This window comes from Platichthys flesus, chromosome 19 (genome assembly GCF_949316205.1).
Source record: "Platichthys flesus chromosome 19, fPlaFle2.1, whole genome shotgun sequence".
Taxonomy (NCBI): domain Eukaryota; kingdom Metazoa; phylum Chordata; class Actinopteri; order Pleuronectiformes; family Pleuronectidae; genus Platichthys; species Platichthys flesus.
Genome location: NC_084963.1, coordinates 7,512,342 through 7,531,708, shown reverse-complemented (window position 1 = coordinate 7,531,708; position 19,367 = coordinate 7,512,342). Strand labels below are relative to the sequence as shown.

The window sequence follows — 19,367 nt, the reverse complement described above, 5'->3', positions numbered from 1 at the left end:
AACGTTGTGCTAAGTTACCACTGATGCAGAAAAAAGGCAAAGTGGATAAACTAAATCAAATTAACTACCACAAAAATGTTGAACACATTGTTAGATTAAATAAAAAGATAACTAATTATTTTTAAGATCTGACTTTATTTTTTAAAGTCAGATCTTAATAATCTGAACAATAACTGACTGGATATCTAATTACTGAGATTTGTTGGTATCTGATGATTCACACACCTTCTTCCAATCTGAAATTGTATTTTTCAGTTTCTCTGGAATGAAGGAAAAAATAAATACAAATAAAACAACGCAAACAGAAGTCACATAAAGTTACAAGAGGACAAGTCGACACAACGTTTAAAGTTTGTAAGGAACAGATTTAAATTAGCTTCTGGCTCCACTGTCATAGGAATGAATACAAATCACTTCCGCTTTAACCGGAAGTCTCTTCCTCGCGTCACGATGGTTCCTCCAGTCGCAGTTTCTCCGCTCATCAAGGTAAAAACACAGATCCCATGATATCAAAATATGATTCTTATATTTCTTTAAGTTTAGAGGATAGACCTCTCAATAGAGCTGTGGTCTCAGGATGTGTAGCTCTTTGCTAACTTGCCTCGGGTATCGGTTGTTGTGCTAGCATGCTAGCGAGTGTGTGCTAGCAGTGACATTGACAGGTGAACCTCACTCACACAAATAGCTGCAGAAACACTGGATCTTACACATCTGACTGAGGCCAGTCTCCTGGTTTTTGTTACTGGTTGTAGTGTGTTAATAAACCCAGTGTGACATGTCGGGCAGGTTACAGAGAAACAGCGTTAATACCGTTTAGCAGGAAGGTCAGAGACTGAACTTCGCCCCACACACTCACTGCAGAGCCTGGTGTTCACTGATCTGGAGTCAGTTTGGAGAGAGATCAGCCATATTAGCTCTCTGCTGTTTAAAAGAGTCCATTCACAGAAACATCATAATAAACTCCAGCTCACTGACATGTCCCAGCTGGTGAGTAATAGTGGTTTTACTGGTTAAAACTTGTGAATCATGTGTATTTCAGACGGCCAGGTGGTCTGCCCTCCTGCTTGGCGTCTTCTATGGCAAACAGAGGTTTGGTGAGTTGTTGCTGTTCATGTCTGAGCATAGATTCAGATTCTATACTTCATTACCACACATCTCAGTTGTTTGGAGTTTGCCTCAGTGTGGTCACGACGATGACAATCACAGCACAACACATAACGAGAAGAAACCAAACACATAAAAACATAACATACATCTGTTGACGTTAAATACAGAATAAAATGAAAAACATTAAAAGCTACTGCCACTAGAGTGAGATGTCCGGTGCTTCAAAATACACTAAAGTACAAAAACAATGCAAGTCAGAGGTAGCTTTTGCTTTGCTACCTTACAGATTCACATCTACATGGATCGAGTGGCTAACATAGGCCTTCTCTAGTCCACAGTATATCACATCTAGTGATCTTAGTGTTTTGGAAATTGTCTTACTGATACCTCTTGGATGTGCACATGACGCCGGAGTCCCCAGTTGTCAGTGGAATATTTTGCACACTGCATCCAGCTAATTTAATGATCTACCTTTACTCCACCATTAAGTATCTGTGTCGTTCTCCTTTATCAGACTACCTGAAGCCCATTGCTGAGGAGGAGAAGAAGGTTGAGGAGGCGGAGAAAATCGCCAGAGTGGAACAGGAACGCATCGCCAAACAGCTGGTAGAAGGTAACAAAGACACACACTTCATTTGTCTCTCCACCGGCCTATCCCACAAAGACATGCTTTGTTTACATTTCCTCCTCTTGTCTCTTTTCTCCGCAGCAAATTCTGAAACCATCCTCAAGTGATGTATCTGTGGACCTGTGTCCGTGTGTTTCAAACCCAATAAAACTTTATTTTTCATGTAATCAACATAAGTGTTCTTTTGTTACTTCTGTTTTTTCTGTATGTGGGTTTAAGTTCATACTAAAATAACAATAACATCAACGAAGTTAATATCATAAAAATAAGAATCAAGTTATTATTCACGTTTAGTTTGTTAGTTACAGTTCAGCAAACATGTGGGTGTGTGTACACACCCCTGTCCTTCAGAAGATGAGCCTGGGGCTGGAGCACGGTTGTAATCCTGGCCTAGTTTAGCAGCAATCCAAGGATTGGGGTCAGGGACCAGTCGTAGAAAGTGCAGTGTGGACAGAAGCGTCCCCTCAATACTCTGGTGTGTTGTGTAATATCTTATCCTTCATTATGAACTCTGCATTGCATTATCGCATTAAATAGTTCCTGCTAGTGCTTTATGATAACAGTGATGGCTAAGAAACTATGAGCTGTTTCTGTTTTTAATGATACTCTGAACAGTAGATAATATTTTGATCAATATACAACCATGTGAACTTCTAAGTAAGTTGCACTTTTAATATCACAGACAATTAATTCACTCAGATACCTGATAAAAATACATTTGCTTTATTAGGATCTTCATTGTACACATGGATCACATAAAGAGACAAGCTTGAATATACTGACCAAAGGGTAAGTAAACTATTTAAAAATCTTGAGGGTATGTCCACAACATATTCATTATTACTGCCTGTATTTCCTAATACAAGTTGGTCATCTGATTCACATCACATTTTCATAAGTTGATATTAAGGAGACAAAAAAGTTACTAGATTACTCATTTAAAGTGCCTGTAAATATCGCTAACATCCTAATTAAGAAATATAAGCATCTATATATCAACTAAAAAAATATTCTTTATGTATTTACAGGGAGGGAAAGATTATGTACAAGTTTTTACAAGAAGCTCAGTTGCTCCCTTGTGCTGTTTCAAACAGCTGCGTTCCCCTGGAGCCTCTGCGGAGACCGATACAAGATGGGCCGGTTGTTCAGAACCAATACCTCAAACTTTTGATGTTTTTGAGTTTGCATTTTATCCATATTTGTGTTTCCTTCCCTCTCTCATGGGAAACAAGTAATTGTTGCATCATCTGAAAACAGTGGCTTCAGATCTGGAGTGAGTCCTCAGCTTGTGAACTGTAACTGACTCCTGCTCCTTTTCAAGAAAGGTTAGTTTCACACTATTTTCTACTTTCTGTAGCAGCTGGAGAGAGATTTTTGCTCCTGCTCAAAAAAATTAGACCTTATCATGTCGTCCATAATAAAATAAATCTGATCTGACCCCAGCAATGAGTCTGGGTTTCAAACAGCTGCAAAATGTTCGTATCTATATCCATAAAATAACTGCTACCCTTTCAGATGTATGTACAGTAAGAAGGCATCATGAGTAAGCAGCTACAGACTTGTTGGCTGACAGTAAAGTTAAACTAAACTATGACATTTATATGAAGCAAAGAAAAGCTGAGCAGCCCTGAGCTGCCCCTCTACCTTTGGCTCTCTGCGATCAAGGTAAACAAACTCTCATTTTGAAATGATAGGTGACTGGAAGGAGTGAACGTGACCTCATCATTTTTGGAATATATGTACAGTAGTTTAATAACAGTTCTATCTACCCAGGATCTGGACTAAGATTCAGAACAATCTAAACTCAATGAACATTACATTACTGGACAGTGTGCTCGAAACCAACAGGATAAACAGTCTACAGTGACTTGGACTGGAAGGTTCACTCTAACATAACTTCATAACTTTATCCTAAAACATCAGGAAATGTCAACCCTGGACTCACATTTCAAGTAAACTTTTTTTGCTGATTTTCATTTTTGTGGCTCATTTTCTTACTTTTCCTTCCAAAATAAAACACTGCTCTTCCTGGGGAGGATTCTCTCCTTGTTCAGATTTGTCATTTCCGGTCAGAAGCAGTTTTTCTGAATAAATATTGTTGGGCTTTTACACTCACTCAAGTCTTGCTGACTCTCTGCATTGGTTTTCCTGGAGCTGAGACTGATAGAAGTTGAGGCTGAAGTCAGTCTGTCATGAGCTGCACAGTTTCTTCCATTTTTCTTTGACCTTCTAGCACACGGAGCAGGTCTTGGAGCCTCCACCACCGGGGTTGTTTGCATTAGCTAAGTGAAAAAAGAACATCAGAGAAAAAAGTCAATATAATTGTAAATCAGGTTAAAAAAAATTGTTTGTGTTGTGGCTAAAAAACGGATTAACACATAACTATTTAACTCTACAATTCCAAGCTTCTAAGTACTTTCGTAGGCTTCTACTCCACCAGATGATATACCAGACATTTGCATTATTACACAGAATCACTGCACCTTTACTGGGTGCAGCCGCAGCCTTCTCTTCCTCCATAGCTTTGAGTTTGGCTTCATACTCCTCTTTCCTAGCGTTCCACTCCTTCCTGTTGTTGAGGATGCCATCCAGCATGGGCTGGATTTGTGGGTGGAAGCGAGAGAACTCCTGAACGGAAAAAAAGGTTCAGCGTCAAAACATAAAGACAAAGTTCAGTCAAGGATGTTTTTTTTCTTCATGCTACGTTCCCCCATTCAAAGAAACTCTGCTTCTATACAGCTTCACTTCTCTATCGCACATCATTCATGATACAGCAGTCCAGGTTGGGCTCTGGGGATCTAACCATTCTGCTACATGGACGTCCCGCTCTACCACCTGGTCGGTTGTGGCTCAGGAGTTACAACATGATCTGCTGGCCTTTAATTGTTCAGGCCCGTCTTGTACACAATTTCACCATCAAAAATAAAATGGACCGGTAACCCGCCCCCCCCAAAAAAACACAATTGTGAGTCATTACCTTGTAGACAAACGTGCAGACAAAGTCAATGAAACCACATTGTAGTTTTGGAAGATCGGCTGACTTGTTCCTGTCCATCATGGGCTGTTGGGAGGGACATTGACAAAATAATTAAATTAAAAACAACCAATATGTGGTTGTATGAGTACCGCACAGAGTTTCAGATTGATGCTCTTTGTTAGAATTTGTAAACTCACAATGGGTTGCTGTTCTAGTACCGTCCTCTCCAGGTCACCCTGCTCCCAAAACTCTGCTGCTACAGACAAGGCAACCTGAGACACAAACACACACACACACACACACACGATTGAAGAAGCAGCAAACACTCTTCGAGTCTCTCTTTTACTGAATGTTTGAGCTTCTCACCTTGCTCTGCACCTCCCAAGGCTTCGTGATGGCGGACAAGTCACATGCAGTCATCATCATTGCCCTGAAACGAAGTGTGTGAATCAGAGAAATGTCATGTAACAAAAGAGCTGTGTGTGTGTGTGTGTGTTCGCTCGACTCACATGAGGATCTCTTTCCTGGTGGTTTCTAGAGACATGAAGTCGACCCACTTCTTCTCATCTTCATACGTGTGGGAAAGGTCCACGATCTTCTGGAACATGGTTCTTTTCCTGGGAATACAAGGACAGGAAGTATTTCACTGATATATTTTTTACCATATAGAAATGAGGGTAGTAGAGAGCAGTAAGTAAGAGTCTTTTCTGACTTGAAATAAAGAGCCAGGTCCGTGGCGATGATGGCGATGTCCATGAGATGAATGACATGGTCCACCTGTCGCCTGTGGAGGTTCTGGTAGATGTTCAGTGACTGCAGGTGAGAGGAAGGGAGGGAGGTGCACACCAGTCATAGTTAGCCGGCGTAGGAGATGACAAGGTTTCAGTGATGCACAAGTTAAGTTGTTTGTTAGTTCACATCTTTTTCTCACGTCATCATTTAAAAGGAACTTTCCAAACTCTAGATGGTGCCGTTCCAGGATGGAGGAGCCATGGAGTTTGGCCAAAGGGTTCCCAGATCTGTTGAAATCAGAAATCAATGGGATTAAACATGAGATAAACAACAATCACAATCAACCTCGAGTTTCAAGACTTCAGTATTGACAATGGCAGCATGAATGTGGTGCTTCTAATCATCTCTTTACATTCCAGGCTGCTGGTTATAGTCCCAACAGAATAAGTTCCCTTCAGCACTTACTTGACTTGGTACAAGTTGTTTGTCCCTCTGTGATCGATATCATGCAGGAAGCCTGCGGTTATCATGGCCATCACCTCCAGGTCAGTGTAGTACCGCTTCAGCTTTCCCGTCTGACAACATGGTTGAATGCAGCAAAGACTTACATATATCAAAGTTGAACATTTATATGCAGGAACCTAAAAAGCTCCTCCTGTTAATAGAGCATAATAATACCGTTAACAGCGTAAACATGGTCTGTCCAACGTTGAAGCCGTGACGCCAGTTGTGGTAGGTGATTCGTCTGTAGCCTTTACTGACAGAGTACAGGAACCGAACCAGCACCTAAAGTGAAGTGTGCAACCAACACTGGTGAAGCTGGAGCTGGTGAAATCAAGACATAACAAACCTGTCGCACATAACCTGGAGAGGAAGTATTAGTACAGGTTGGTCTAGATCACCTCTTGAGGGACCTGGAACTTCTTGACCACCCCGACCTCATAGTACATCTGGATCGCACACTTCACCAGCTCCATCTCTGTGCAGTTAAAATCCGAGAAGTGGAACTGGTAGACCTCGAACTTGTTGATCAACGGAGGTAGTTCTTTTTTCTAAAGAGTGGGATAAAAGCACGGGCAGACAACATAAACAAAAGAGATTTCACACTCCCACAAGCTTAAACAAGTTTTCGTTTTACCAGAATGGCAAGGAGCTCATCCTCTTCACACGCTGCAGGTTCACGGCTGTAGAGCTCTCGGGTGTTCTGGGAGAAACAAGAGGTTTTCATGTGCATCGGTTGAAAAGCCTCACACAAAGTCGTAGTGAACCGAGAGGGTCATTTCTTTCATGAAACACTGTGACAAGCTCACTATTCCTTTGACAAAGGTATATACAAATATAAATATAATATAGAGAACTGACCAGGACATTCTGAATCTCATCATCCCGACATTTGACATGGTAGAGCACCATGTCCTGAGCGATTTCTTTTCGGTTCTCCAGCTTGTTCATTTTGTCGTAAGTGTCCGTGTTCAACACCGACCAGCCCAGGAACTGGGTCAAAGCCTGAGAGACAAGAAAGAGGCTCAGCTCAATTGAGTAGTTTACATTGTATGTATTTATCCACAGACAAATACAAATAATCGTATCACAAAATTACAGGTGTGATTCTTTTTACCTCCATGAGCTGCTCATCTTGATCATCAAAAGGCTTTCCATCTTTTCGGTTGTAAAACGTGGCCACACCCACTATCTCTTCTTTTTTGTTGACAATTGGCAGCGAGAGAACATTTTTTATGGTCCAGCCACTGCTGTCAAGAGGCTCAGTCTGAAAAATAATAATAACAATAATAATAATAATAGTAATTATATGAATTTAAATCTAATAAATAGTTGTAATAATCTTGTATGAGATCGAAGGAATGTTCTTCTTCAGGGGTGTTTGATCTTTCTTAGGTTTCTTACCTGAAACTGAAACGTCTCATCGGCGGCTGTGTTCATTATGTTACAAATCTACGGAGAAGGAAAAGAAAAAGATTGATCACAGAGTTAAATATGCAAGTAGTTAAATTAGGTGTTAGCTGATTCAACATGTTTCTGTAAAGCGTAAAAACAAAAACAACTCACAAATCCGCTCTCAGCAACATAGGTTGGCAGCCCGCTACTCAAGGCCCAGTGATCTGCTGGTGGGCTCCTGTGTGACAGACCAGTGAGTAGACAAGTTAAAGGTATAGGATGGTCGACTGACAATCTGCTCCGATCGATTCATAGTCATTGTTTTTTGTCTGTTTTTACAATCTCTTAATAAAATGATCATAAAATGCCATTTTTTTCAATTAGTCCTTGAAATTCAATAACTTAAAAAGGGTTTTTGGTATATTGTTGTCACATCATTCCATCATCACATGTGGAATAAATATTCAGCCTGAGGCAAAGGTGACAGCATATTTACTTACGGTATTACTTTGATGTCTTCTTTTCCGTGTAATATATAATCAATCACTTTGTAGAAAATAACTTCCTGGAGAAAGAACCAAATGCAGAGGTCAGCGAAAGGTCATCTTTTAGAGCGCTGATAACAATGTAAGATGAATGAGATGAAACAAAAGTACCCTTCCATCTGGAGTTATGGGACCAGAGTACGGTGGCTGCTCGCCCATCAACACAGGCCAGATGTCAAAGAACTCCTGGAAAGAGACACACACAGAAAAGTGCAGAGGAAAGAAGTGACTTCATGGTTTTAAATACATATATGCACAAAATGTTGCGATACTACAGGTCAGCTACCTTTTCCTTTGTCATGTCCAGTAAGCCCACGGAGTAGCGGTCACAGTTGAGGTAGGCTCGGACTGTGTACAAGGCTTTGTGAAACTGTCGCTCAATGTCCGTGAGCTCCTCAAACACCTTGTTGGCCGACCAGAGCAGCAGCTGGGGAAACACAAAACACACGGAGTATGTACGGTCATGTGCAGCGTTTAAATTCAAGGAGTGTTAATGCAGCAGTATATATAGAGAGTGTACCTGTCCTTTACGTGTCTCACAGCTGTGCAGGTAACTCAGATGGTAGATCTTCAAGTTCAAAGAGGCAACTTTCAGATACTTTAAGAAAAGCTAAATGGACAAACGAGAGGTTTAAAGGCAACGTAGGACACAACAAACATTATGACTTATTAATATAAGATGCAGTTATGTTTGATGATATCAAATATGAAAGGCTGCACAAAGACAAGGTCTGATTTAAACAAAACACTTCCCCTTAAATGTCGGTTTGGATCAGTCCGTGACTTTGCTTGTTCCAGAAACAGGATTTGGTCAGAGGAGAGTGAGATGACTCTGTGTATTTTTTATTGAGTTTATTAAATATCATCACAAAACAGAAACAAACAGAAAGTTTTATTATTATCAATCCGTCTTTGAGAACAAACCATCCTACTTTATCATTTGGAATTTCTCTGTTCTCATTCTACTTGTTTCTTTCATTATCTGTTGATATTTGACTGTTTTAGTGTATAGGCCTAAACAGTTAAAGAACATTATAATGTGTTCATTTAATGATGATATTCAGATAAGATAGCCCTGGTAGCTACAATGTATAGTTTATAGTGTATTTATATTCACTTTCATGCACCTAATTGAGCATCTAGCAGCTATTTGGAACAGTTTGATTCATGTCTGTCAATTAATTATTCCATAATCTGCTGTCCACGTCTGTTACCGACCTGTCTTAACCTCCGGCTTATTTCTATTTTAGTTTATTACTGATAGGGATCACCCTCCATGATGGATTAATGACTCAACCTATGTTAAACACACGCCTCATCGGCTCAAAGGGAATTCCCCCCCAGCTGTGGTGACACCCTTCATTTAAATGTGATAAACTATCGATGCTCAATTTCTTCTGATTGAAGCCAAAAGAAGAATCAATAGTTTGTGTTGAAGTAAACTATCCCAACGCCATTGTGAGTGTCCTGTGAGTGTCCTGTGTGTGTTCTGTGTGTGTGTTCTGTTTGTGTGTGTTCTGTGTGTGTGTTGTGATGTGTAGTCCAGACTCACGTCTTCGTCCTCGGCAGTGAAATGGGGTCCAGTGGTTTTGTTCAGAGCCATGATCACAGCCACCATGTCTTTACCGTTGAGGATGGGTGTGGCCAGAATGTTCCTGGTCTCGTATTCCGTGAGGTCATCGACAAACGAGCTGAAGTGCTCGTTCTAAAAGAGAGAACATATTATGAAACACACTGTTGTGCACACACACACACATAATTTATTAATAGTTTCAGGAAGGTCTTTTGTTGTACATTGGTAGTTCTGGGCCTCTTAGCTATGTACATGAATCAAGTTTGACAAATTACTTATGATAAAGAGAAAAGGTAATCATTAGATTTATTTCCTGCATGATTTACAAAAGCAAAGTGTCCCACAGTCATTATCAGCTTTCTGCTTCACCAAGCTTATAAAGAATTTATTTAATTTGTGGTACGATACATTATTAGTGTCTTCTGATAGAAAGGTGCTTTATAACATGGACACACGGTGCAAAGGGAACCAGTTTTGATCTGTTTAAGATTCTTGCTGACCAAATGCCAGAGGCGACTAATCCACAGCTAGAGCAGAGGCTGATGGGATCTGGAAATAAATGGATTATGTCTGAAGGGGGATTTACACCCTCACTTGGTCACAAGTATAGCTACGTGTTACTGATGCTTCTGTCAGTTGTCTACAACCAGCAGACCTCGTCTATGAATGTGTTGAGATTATCATACTTCATGACAACATCTAGATTATTATAGACAATGGCTGCTCCCTGTCTGTTTCTTGTTATTGTGTCATTACCTTTTAATACATCCCATAAAACACAAATGAGTCATCCTGAGTTATGTCAGTTGAACGTCATCAAGTTGACACAAGATATGGTAAAGTCTTATCATCACCTAGAAGTGAATTGACTCTCAGATTTAGATTTGGCGAAAAGATTACGATTATTACCACTTTGCCATAGCACTGTGATTCTGCTTTGTGCTGCGGTCTCTGCTGTGTATATGCTGATATACACAAACGTTGTGTATTTGCTGATGAATACAAACAAACTGCTCCGAGTGCAATTTTAACTTGTCTCCATGTCACATCTTTAGGAGAACAACTACTGGCAAACTCATTGAAACATATTTAATCGATGTATTTACTGAAAAACATTACAATTCTTTCCTGCTTGTAGAGTAGTTTTATATAAATGTTAAGACTTTAAACAAATAGTTTTGTGGTTAAAGTCACTTTGTGTAGGATGTAGGAATTGCTGTGGCATCACCTAGTGTAAATATGATGAATTACACTGTGATAGCATTAAGGCTTCATCAGTCCAGGTTTAAGTTTAGCTTTCATTGATGGATTTCTCCTCTTACCTCTTTGACATTTTTCACGTTAACATTCTTCTTGGTCTGGGCCACGTGGCCGACTATTCCCATGTCCAGCGGATAGACTATCTCCGAGTCCGGCGGCACCACACAGTCCTCCAGCTCGGCCGTTGCGCTGACATTGAAGAGCCGGGTGGCCAGCTCCCCGATGCCGTTCCGCTGCCGGTACATGAACAAACTGCACCGGTCGGCGTGGATGAGCATGCTGATTCTCTTCAGGATCTTGAAGACCACCTTTTCCACGTTGATGTTCTCCTGCATGTCTTTGATCAGTTCGTACATTATTTGGCTTTCCTCGACCTTGGAGAAGAGGAGAACAAAATAGAGACAGTTTTAGAGTGTGTTCTTAGGACAGAAGACTTAGGCCGACATTTTAGAAACAGACATAGGCCAGAGGTCATGCTGTATTGAGAGGTTCCATTTTTTCTTCAGAAACAAGTAGAGGAACAATTGAATTTACCTGACTGAGCTCCTGGAGCTGGCTGAAGTCGATCTGTTGCTCTGCGAGTCCCGACGCCTTCGAAATGGAGGCTGGGCTCATCTTCTTGGCAAAGTACTGCTTTGCAAACGCAGGATTCCCATTGAGGAACTTTTCCACGTCCTCCTTTTGCACACTCATGGCTCCCTCTTCCTCCTCTTCTCCCAAATGTCCCTGTTGTGTCCCTCCTCTTCAGCCCAACGCTGCTTCACGTGAGCTGCATCCAACGGCTCAGAGTGGAAAAACCAAGCACAACGACGCACGCTGTTTGTCCAGTTTATCCCCTAAAGAGGAGAAGAACAGATTTTACCCATGTGTCGCAGAGAAAGTGGGGAAGCAGAGGTGGGCTCATTCAAACTGAAGGTTAAAAAGAGATAAAATCACCCGTGTTGGTGGGAAGAGCGCAGCGAGAGAGGCAGAGCCCTGAGGAGAAGGCGGAGGGCTGAATCCAAACAATCCCTGTGTCATCAGCAGATAGTGCTGAAGGTTAGCGGGGATCTGCCGATGCTAAACTTGTCAGCTGATCATCTAGTAACGGATGTGTGGCCTGATGATCCAGCCCCTCTGTGTGCCTCAGGATATCCACTGTACCTTTTGAACAGCACAAATCAAAGTCTGAAACCTCCAAAATACATAGTTTTAACTCAAACACATGTTGGGCTGCACTGAAAATGAAATAGAGGCCGTGCTGTACTGTATGTAGAAATTATGGCAGCACAGCCTCATGAAACTACAGCAACACTCAACCTTCCTTTCTTTTTTACACACAAGATTAATTATAGTGTCAAAACGATGACATAGATATCAAATGTATGTATCTGACAGCAGCTCTCTCTAAGTTTCTCAAAACAAAAACATAATAAACTTTAATTCCAATGTGCACAGATAATTTTTAGCAAAACCTGTCATTAACCCCTGCTTTGATATAAATAATCTAGGAAACCTCTTAGATTCACTTAAAACACATCCATGCATGTTTTTGTTCTCTCGTTATTTTTTTATTTTTCTATCTACATCTACATTATACTGTGTGACGGATGTTGGCCCATACTGCACAAGCTCTTTAAGTCCTTATTAAACAAGGCCTCTCCTGGCTTAAGCCCTATTTAGTTAGGCCACCGGATGATTATCTCAGGCCCCAAACTCTCCCACTTTCTCCACGTGCAGAGTCTCCACAGAGAGAGACGAGGGAGAGCGAGAAGTCAGTGAGAGGCTGGATACCGATGTGACAATAATGAGATGTACTTTTAGTCATGGTCGGACTGGCCTCCTGGGACAAATGTCTCAGTAGCCACAGTAGCCAGTGTTCCTATTGATGCAGCAGGTTGTCACAGTGTGGACAATGCTCAGTGGTTCTGTGTAGAAATGAATCATTTTGTTCAGAGCCGACCAGACCTGTCCATAATCAGGTTTCATAAACAACTTAAACAAAGGGTCAGATAGATAATCTGCTTCCACCATAGTAGATTAGGTCCAATGGGTGTGTGTGTGTGTGTCTGTGTGTGTCTGTGTGTGTGTCTGTGTACGGCGGCCGAGGCGGCTCAAACAAGCACGTTAACAGGAAACGCAAATATTTCCAAATCATTCAGTTTAGATCAATGACATTTTATTTTAAATGGAGAAAAAGCTGCAATCAAATAATAATAATTATTAAGTTTTATAACTCAGAATATTTTCTACTGTGCTGACTGTGAGTGACGACAGCACGATTTGGGCACTGCATACAGCACCATACTTGTAATACTGGCATGTAACACAGGATGGCAGCAGACTCACATCTTATCCCCTGCACCCATGAAATACCTCATACGCTCCAGGGTCATGTTTTTACCACATTTGCTTGATTAAATGTGTTTGGAGATGATGTGGCAAACACAGAATAGTATTTATTACTGACAACCACTTTGAAGTTTAATTTGGGGGAATTTTATGTGAATGAATCAAAGATCCTGAGCCAGACACTAACTGGGGGTAATAAGGATCCATGGTCCTACCTTACACCCATGGGCCACCGGGTTGCCCCAATAAAGACACAATCTGACATAATACGCAAACAGCTACTGGAAATGTTTTCCATGACTCAATACAGAAGGAAGCTTCAAGAATTCGGCTAATTGAAAATACAGAGTAAATCACTTTTGTATCTACAAAAAAAAGGCTCATGATTCCACATACCAGGAAATATCTCCCCGTTTTGTGAGTGAGCACTATTCAGTAAAAGCTTACGGTTTCAGGCAGCTGCGGTTGGTCCAGGGAATAAAGATATAAACATAGTAAACATGAAGTTCAGCAGAAGGAGAGCAGAACATCCTCTCAGCCTCAGTCCAGTAATCAGCCAAGTCCTGACCTGAGGCTCGGAGGAGGCTCTGGTGATGGAGCCGTGTTTGGGCTCAGGCCAAAGGGTTAAAGGTTAATTTATTTAAATGGTCTTAGATGATCTATAGAGTTACTTACCACCAATAAAACATGTGTCTGGGAATCAAGTCTTTGTACGATTGTACTGATGAATTTTTACTTTTTTTAAATGCATCGAAAAATAGAAGAGTGGCATTTTGATGTGCTTCCTTATAAACCTTGTCGTGGCAATTCTGCAATCCCACTCCGACAATGAGGAGCGAGACACACATCTCTCACAGTGTTCTCACAGTTTAATGCTCAGAGCACGGTGCACAAAACAAAGCTTGGTTTGTAATCTGCACACCGACGGGAAGCTGTTCTTCCTCTTTATACATGTGGCTCCTTCCTCCGCCTCTGGTTGAGGGTTAGGGTTTCTAAGCCAAAGGTCAGGATCTTCTGATGACATCAAGGCAACAAGGCCATAGTTTAGGCAATCAGGCCAAGATTCATTCAGTTGTTCAGGATACAGCATGATCAAGATTACACTGTATAAGATTCAATCATGATCAATCAAAACGGGAAATTTACATGACTACATTGTGGATGATCAAAATGTTACATTTCCATTTCAACTCCACAGGACTCATCTCACTATTCTGTAGTATTCTTTTTATTATTATTACGAAAATTGTGTAATTGTATTATAAAGCTACACTTGGAGAGGACTTTACAAGTCATCACGTGACACAGTATACTGGTGGTAATCTCATGTGACCGCAGTTAATCCAGGAAACAACAGTTCACAAGTTCACAGCAGAGAGTAGGTGTTTGTCTGTGTGTAGCTGCATTTACACACACACAAACACACACACACACACACACACACACACACAGACACACACACACACATACACACACATAGACACACACACAGGGCATGTCTTAGTGCCACACAGAGGTAGATTCAAGTTGCTCTACCTGGACATTTAAAAACAACAGCAAAAAAATTTAAAGAAAAAAAAGTGTACAGCTCCAGCTCAACAGGAGCCGGAGAACAGAACAAGATCAGAAGATTGTGTATTTAGTCAAATATTATATACTCGTCCCTGTGACCTGTGGTGCACAGGCTCAAGTGTGGATTGCCTGAATGTGTAAATAGGGTTTTACTGACTGAAAAGCTGTTTGACAACAATCGCTGTGTCAGGAAAACAAATACGTTAACACCAACTTTCATTTCACAGCGATTAATCCTATTCTCCCGTTGATCCCACACAGGATCAGTGTTTTTTAAAGCCCAGTTTCCCAGACGGATCAGTGCCATTGTGTGCAGCCATTGCTGAGCCAACTGGCACTGTAAGGCCTGTGGCTCAGCAGGTACAGGCCGCTAACCAACGGGTCGGTGGTTTGATTCCACATGCTGGAGTGTCCTTCGGCAAGATACTGAGCCCAACATTCATACAGTGCACACAGATGCACAAAGACATATGAATGAATGTGTGTGTGTGTGTGTGGGTGAATAGCAAAAACTGTACCGTAAAGCATTAAGAGTGATCATCAAGACTGGAAAAGCACTATATAAATAATATTTCACTAACAAAACATCACACTTATAATCTTATCAAATGAGTTATTATTGGTATTGTGGCATCTAATATTTGTTAAATGATCTTCCTTATTATATTTGTGATGAACCCGTTTTACTTGAGAACACAAACTGAGGCTACGTGGTCAAAATGATTAAATAGGAGAATCCAGCTCTTTAATCAAATCAACCACAACCTGCAAATTCAACACATGCAAACTCATCAGCTCTGGCGTACGTGTGTTTGTTTTCTTTGTGCTTCCAGTCAGTTACATAAAGGTCTTAGTGTTTTTAATAGGTCTTGGGCAAGTTTGAACATAGAAGCCAGATTACGGTTAAGGATTTGAACCCAACAGGATTACCTCCGGGTTTAAGCACCTTATTTAGCGCCCAAGCAATGAAACTCAGCCATAAGCTCGTCTGTGGTGAGCGTATAAAAAGGCAGCGTCCATCACACAGGCCTCAAACTGGTGGATCACCACGTACAGAGCTCCAGATTTAACCGCTGTTGATACTTTGATACAAAACAGGTAAGAAACTGTCATTTTTACTCTGTTTTTGTGCCACTCTCTAGTTTGGTGATTTATTTCTAGGATTGTGAGATCACTTTATTTCTGATCAGTCAACAATCATGATGCTTTGTGAAATCGCTGCTTGAATAAAGTTAAATTTCTAAAGTAGAAGCGTAACTTGAGATCTAATGTTTGTCTCATGTTTAGTGGTTTAATATATTGATTGTGCATTTATAATATTTGCAGTTGGTGGACTGAGTTTGGCTATAAATAAATTAACTTTTCTATAAATCCAACAATTCCATGATTCCTCTGTTGATCATAGAGCATTACACTCTGTTTATCACAGAATGGGCTCCTCTAAACTGGCCCTGCTCCTGGTCCTGGTGTCCTGCGTCGAGCGCTGCCTGTCGGCCTCCTGTGTCGTTGACAGCTTCTCCACCAAAGAGGACTTTGACCCCAAGAGGGTGAGTTGATTAAAAACACACACATGCAGCATATACAGGGAGTTTTCGAGAAAGTTTTAACATCAGTTCTGACTCTGTTTCTCCGTCTCCTTTCCGTTGCAGTATGCAGGGAAGTGGTACGCGCTGCAGAAGAAAGATCCCGAGGGCCTGTTCCTGCAGGACAACATCTCAGCCGAGTACACCATCGACGATGACGGCTCCATGACCGCCTCCTCCAAGGGACGCGTCACTCTGTTCGGGTAAAACATTATCTGCAGATAAAGTCATGACAAAATTCCCACTGACCAAAGTAAAACCAGTTGGCCTCCTCTTCTAAACCCCCTCATGTGAGGGTAAAGGGTCGGTTTAGACACAAAGACCCTCTTGGTTCTTCAAGATCTGGGGAGGGGACCAACTAAAATATTCAGTTTCCAGGGCCAGAAATTAAGAAGGTGCTCAGGGTCTACATTTCCCTGGATTATGAAGGATTAGGTAGAAAAATTGCAAATTAGAGGAGTGGGATTATACACAGGAATGTGGGTTCAAATGTACTTTCACAAACAGAAATCAAGGACCTCTGCTGACTTAAGTGAGGTCGAAAAACAATCTTCAGTTGTTAACTTGTGTTTGCGTCTTTGTGTTGCAGTTTCTGGGTTGTGTGCGCCGACATGGCCGCCCAGTACTCTGTCCCTGACCCTGCCAGCCCCGGCAAGATGTTCATGAACTACCAGGGCCTGGCCAGCTACCTGTCCAGTGGAGGTCAGCTACATGTACACATGTGCCCCCTCACATGCTCCTCTCTCATCCCCCCACTCCTTCTCATTCTGACTTCTCCTTCTCCTCCTAACAAGGTGACAACTACTGGGTGATCGACACCGACTACGACAACTACGCCATCACCTACGCCTGCCGCACCGTGAAGGACGATGGCAGCTGCGAGGACGGCTATGCCATCATCTTCTCCAGGAACCCCCGCGGCCTGCCCCCCGCCATCCAGCGCACCGTGCGTCAGAAGCAGGAGGACATCTGCATGGTCGGACAGTTTCAACCTGTCCTGCAGTCCGGAGCCTGCTAGAGAGAGAGGAGTCACAACTCAGAGAGAGAGGAGAGGAGGAGGGTGGGCCGGCTGGCTGCAGTCTAGGTGGCTTGAAAGCAAGAACAGGGAGAATGAGAGAGAGTGCACGTCGGAGGAGACATGTTGTGCATGTGAGAGTGGCCGTGTGGAGGGAATGGCCTTCTCTCATTCTTTTGCAAAATTCAAATCATTCAGAGGAGGGAAAGTGAAGTGAAGATAGTCAAGAAACCTGCACGTGACCAACCACAGCTTGGATTTCCAAAATATGCATCAGATTTTTAATCCATTTCCTCTTCTATCTCTCATCTTCATTAGTTGATTGTCAGAAAAAAATGTCACCGAGGCCGTGGTGTTGTGAGTGAATGTGAAAATAAAAATATTTTTTCTAAACATTCATTGGAGCTCTGTTGTTTTTGAAGCTGCACACACACTGAGCTTTAAGACGTGTTTGTACACAGTAAAGCTGTGGTCAGGAGTTCAGGCTTGTAAACATGTTGCACTTTGGTCATGTAATCGACTGTGATCCCTCCTGAGCTCCGGGAAACGCAGCCAAACCAAACACAATGTGCACTGAGCAGGAATGGGCTTATACTGAGGTTTAAAAACTTTAGTCCTGTTATGGAGTGTGGGCCCCCTCAGCATGCTCCGTGGGTCAAAGTTCACGTCAGGGGCCTTCAGTCTGAACAGATCCCAACAGGCAACATCATAACTGTCTTTTGAAATATTATTTCATCATAAAAAGTTTTCATACTTGTTTGAAATGTTGTGTTGTTATTACAGAAGAAAGCAGCTGTAAAAATAAATGTTATTATAATTGTATTGAGAACCCACATAGTGCTGGATTACACAGATGACTGACTCTATGATCACAGGTTAATGCATGAAACCGGAAGTGATTCGATTTTTTCTGACTGATCTGTTTACTTTCTATACAGCATCGTAATATGACTGAGAAATTGTATTCGTCCACTAGAGTGCAGTCAAATCCTGTCGAACATTCAACAGTACACTTGAAGACAAGTGAGTTCACAGACAGGCATAAGCGTTGTTGTTGAGATTATTTCTGTAAAAGTGTAAATACTCTTAACTGTTGGTAAATATTTATTGTAGAATTGTTTATATATAATTCAACCTCATAATAAAACCCTACTGCTGCAGCCAGTAGGGGGCAGATGTCACGTTGGTCATGTTCATGTAAACAATGATACTTATCTGCAGATTCGCTTATTTTGAAAACACCAGCAGAACTTAATATGATACCTGATATTGTCATTCCTTCAAGGATTTGTAAAAGAAAATGATTTGATCCAATTGCAGTTTCTTTTTTGGGTAAAGAGAGTCTCTATCTTCTGTTATGTAAATTATATTGATTCAATAATATCAAGAAAATGACACCTGAGTACTCCTGAAACAAGCCGATGTGAGAATGATGGAGACTGAATCTTTCCTGCAGGGTAAAACTGCAGAGGTGCAGGAGTTAACATGAAAAGGTGCAACTCTCAATGGTTGGATTTTCATTATTCAAATTCTTTTCACGTGTTCCGAGTACAAAGGGCATTTTCAGTTTCTCTAGTAGATACCTTCACATTATATGAGATGTCAGCTTGAGCTACACGATAAAGTGTTTAAATAGTAGTTATTATGATCAGAGGGGCCCAGTGAGAGTTCACCTCCTACCTGTATTTGTTTGTGCTCCTACCTGACTCGTCTCCGTCTCTGTTTTATTAACTTTTGAGTCGTCACTGGGAATCTGTCTCCTGGTAAACTGACGGTGTCTTTAAAGTGAGGGAGGGTCAACAAGGTGCTGATTAGAATAACCTAGAGGCACATTTAGTGCATCCATCCAAACTAATGCTCCAGTGATTACACAGGAAAAGTTTTAGATGTTATTAACTTCCACGTTCCCAGTCTTATTTTGTACTGTGGTATTTCAAATCCACGCTGTATTGAGGTGTAAATTTAAGTTGTGATCTCAGGTATTCTGTATTCTGTTATCGTTCTATTGTGTACTTTGCTGATCCTCTCTGTTTGTTATGTTTGCTCTGTAAATAAAAAAAACGCTGAATACCTTCTTTGTTCATCAGCTCATTATCGTTTCATCTCTTCTTTTGACTTCTTTTGGATTCTTGGAGCACGGTGACCCCA

At 41.4% G+C, this 19,367-nt stretch overlaps 3 protein-coding genes across 4 annotated transcripts; 2 read left to right on the top strand and 1 right to left on the bottom strand.

Annotated features, from left to right (window-relative positions):
* The first annotated feature begins 396 nt into the window (after nt 1-396).
* On the top strand, nt 397-1,902 carry LOC133975270 (ATP synthase subunit e, mitochondrial-like). The gene is made up of 4 exons (XM_062413181.1): nt 397-486; nt 1,040-1,094; nt 1,622-1,720; nt 1,817-1,902. The coding sequence occupies exons 1-4, from the start codon at nt 400-402 to the stop codon at nt 1,840-1,842; spliced, it is 267 nt and encodes an 88-aa protein (XP_062269165.1). The 5' UTR covers nt 397-399; the 3' UTR covers nt 1,843-1,902.
* A 540-nt stretch (nt 1,903-2,442) lies between these two features.
* Nucleotides 2,443-11,762, bottom strand: pde6b (phosphodiesterase 6B, cGMP-specific, rod, beta). 2 transcript variants are annotated; one of them, XM_062413180.1, is made up of 24 exons: nt 11,655-11,762; nt 11,253-11,554; nt 10,781-11,092; nt 9,438-9,590; nt 8,406-8,495; nt 8,172-8,312; nt 7,997-8,071; nt 7,841-7,905; nt 7,512-7,578; nt 7,350-7,397; nt 7,063-7,212; nt 6,807-6,950; nt 6,583-6,648; nt 6,347-6,496; nt 6,123-6,230; nt 5,910-6,019; nt 5,644-5,731; nt 5,425-5,525; nt 5,222-5,329; nt 5,079-5,142; nt 4,910-4,984; nt 4,713-4,796; nt 4,219-4,363; nt 2,443-4,017 (listed from the first exon to the last, which is right to left on the bottom strand). In XM_062413180.1, exons 2-24 carry the CDS (start codon nt 11,409-11,411, stop codon nt 3,965-3,967), a joined length of 2,556 nt encoding a protein of 851 aa, XP_062269164.1. In that variant the 5' UTR covers nt 11,412-11,554; nt 11,655-11,762; the 3' UTR covers nt 2,443-3,964. The 2 variants fall into 2 exon arrangements, with proteins under 2 accessions (XP_062269164.1, XP_062269163.1); XM_062413179.1 differs by having other exon boundaries at nt 11,253-11,725.
* A 3,842-nt stretch (nt 11,763-15,604) lies between these two features.
* On the top strand, nt 15,605-17,616 carry rbp4l (retinol binding protein 4, like). The gene is made up of 5 exons (XM_062412260.1): nt 15,605-15,719; nt 16,051-16,168; nt 16,271-16,407; nt 16,794-16,906; nt 16,999-17,616. The coding sequence occupies exons 2-5, from the start codon at nt 16,052-16,054 to the stop codon at nt 17,220-17,222; spliced, it is 591 nt and encodes a 196-aa protein (XP_062268244.1). The 5' UTR covers nt 15,605-15,719; nt 16,051; the 3' UTR covers nt 17,223-17,616.
* The last annotated feature ends 1,751 nt before the right edge of the window (nt 17,617-19,367 follow it).

Coding starts and splice junctions, on each gene's coding strand:
- LOC133975270 (XM_062413181.1), top strand. CDS start 400: ATGAATACAAATCACTTCCGCTTTAACCGGAAGTCTCTTCCTCGCGTC. Junction 1,095..1,621: donor CTATGGCAAACAGAGGTTTG/GTGAGTTGTTGC, acceptor CTCCTTTATCAG/ACTACCTGAAGCCCATTGCT. Junction 1,721..1,816: donor CGCCAAACAGCTGGTAGAAG/GTAACAAAGACA, acceptor TTTTCTCCGCAG/CAAATTCTGAAACCATCCTC.
- pde6b (XM_062413180.1), bottom strand. CDS start 11,411: ATGAGTGTGCAAAAGGAGGACGTGGAAAAGTTCCTCAATGGGAATCCT. Junction 6,020..6,122: donor CCATGTTTACGCTGTTAACG/GTATTATTATGC, acceptor CCATGTTGTCAG/ACGGGAAAGCTGAAGCGGTA. Junction 4,364..4,712: donor TCTGCACGTTTGTCTACAAG/GTAATGACTCAC, acceptor TTTTCCGTTCAG/GAGTTCTCTCGCTTCCACCC.
- rbp4l (XM_062412260.1), top strand. CDS start 16,052: ATGGGCTCCTCTAAACTGGCCCTGCTCCTGGTCCTGGTGTCCTGCGTC. Junction 16,169..16,270: donor AGGACTTTGACCCCAAGAGG/GTGAGTTGATTA, acceptor TTTCCGTTGCAG/TATGCAGGGAAGTGGTACGC. Junction 16,907..16,998: donor CAGCTACCTGTCCAGTGGAG/GTCAGCTACATG, acceptor CCTCCTAACAAG/GTGACAACTACTGGGTGATC.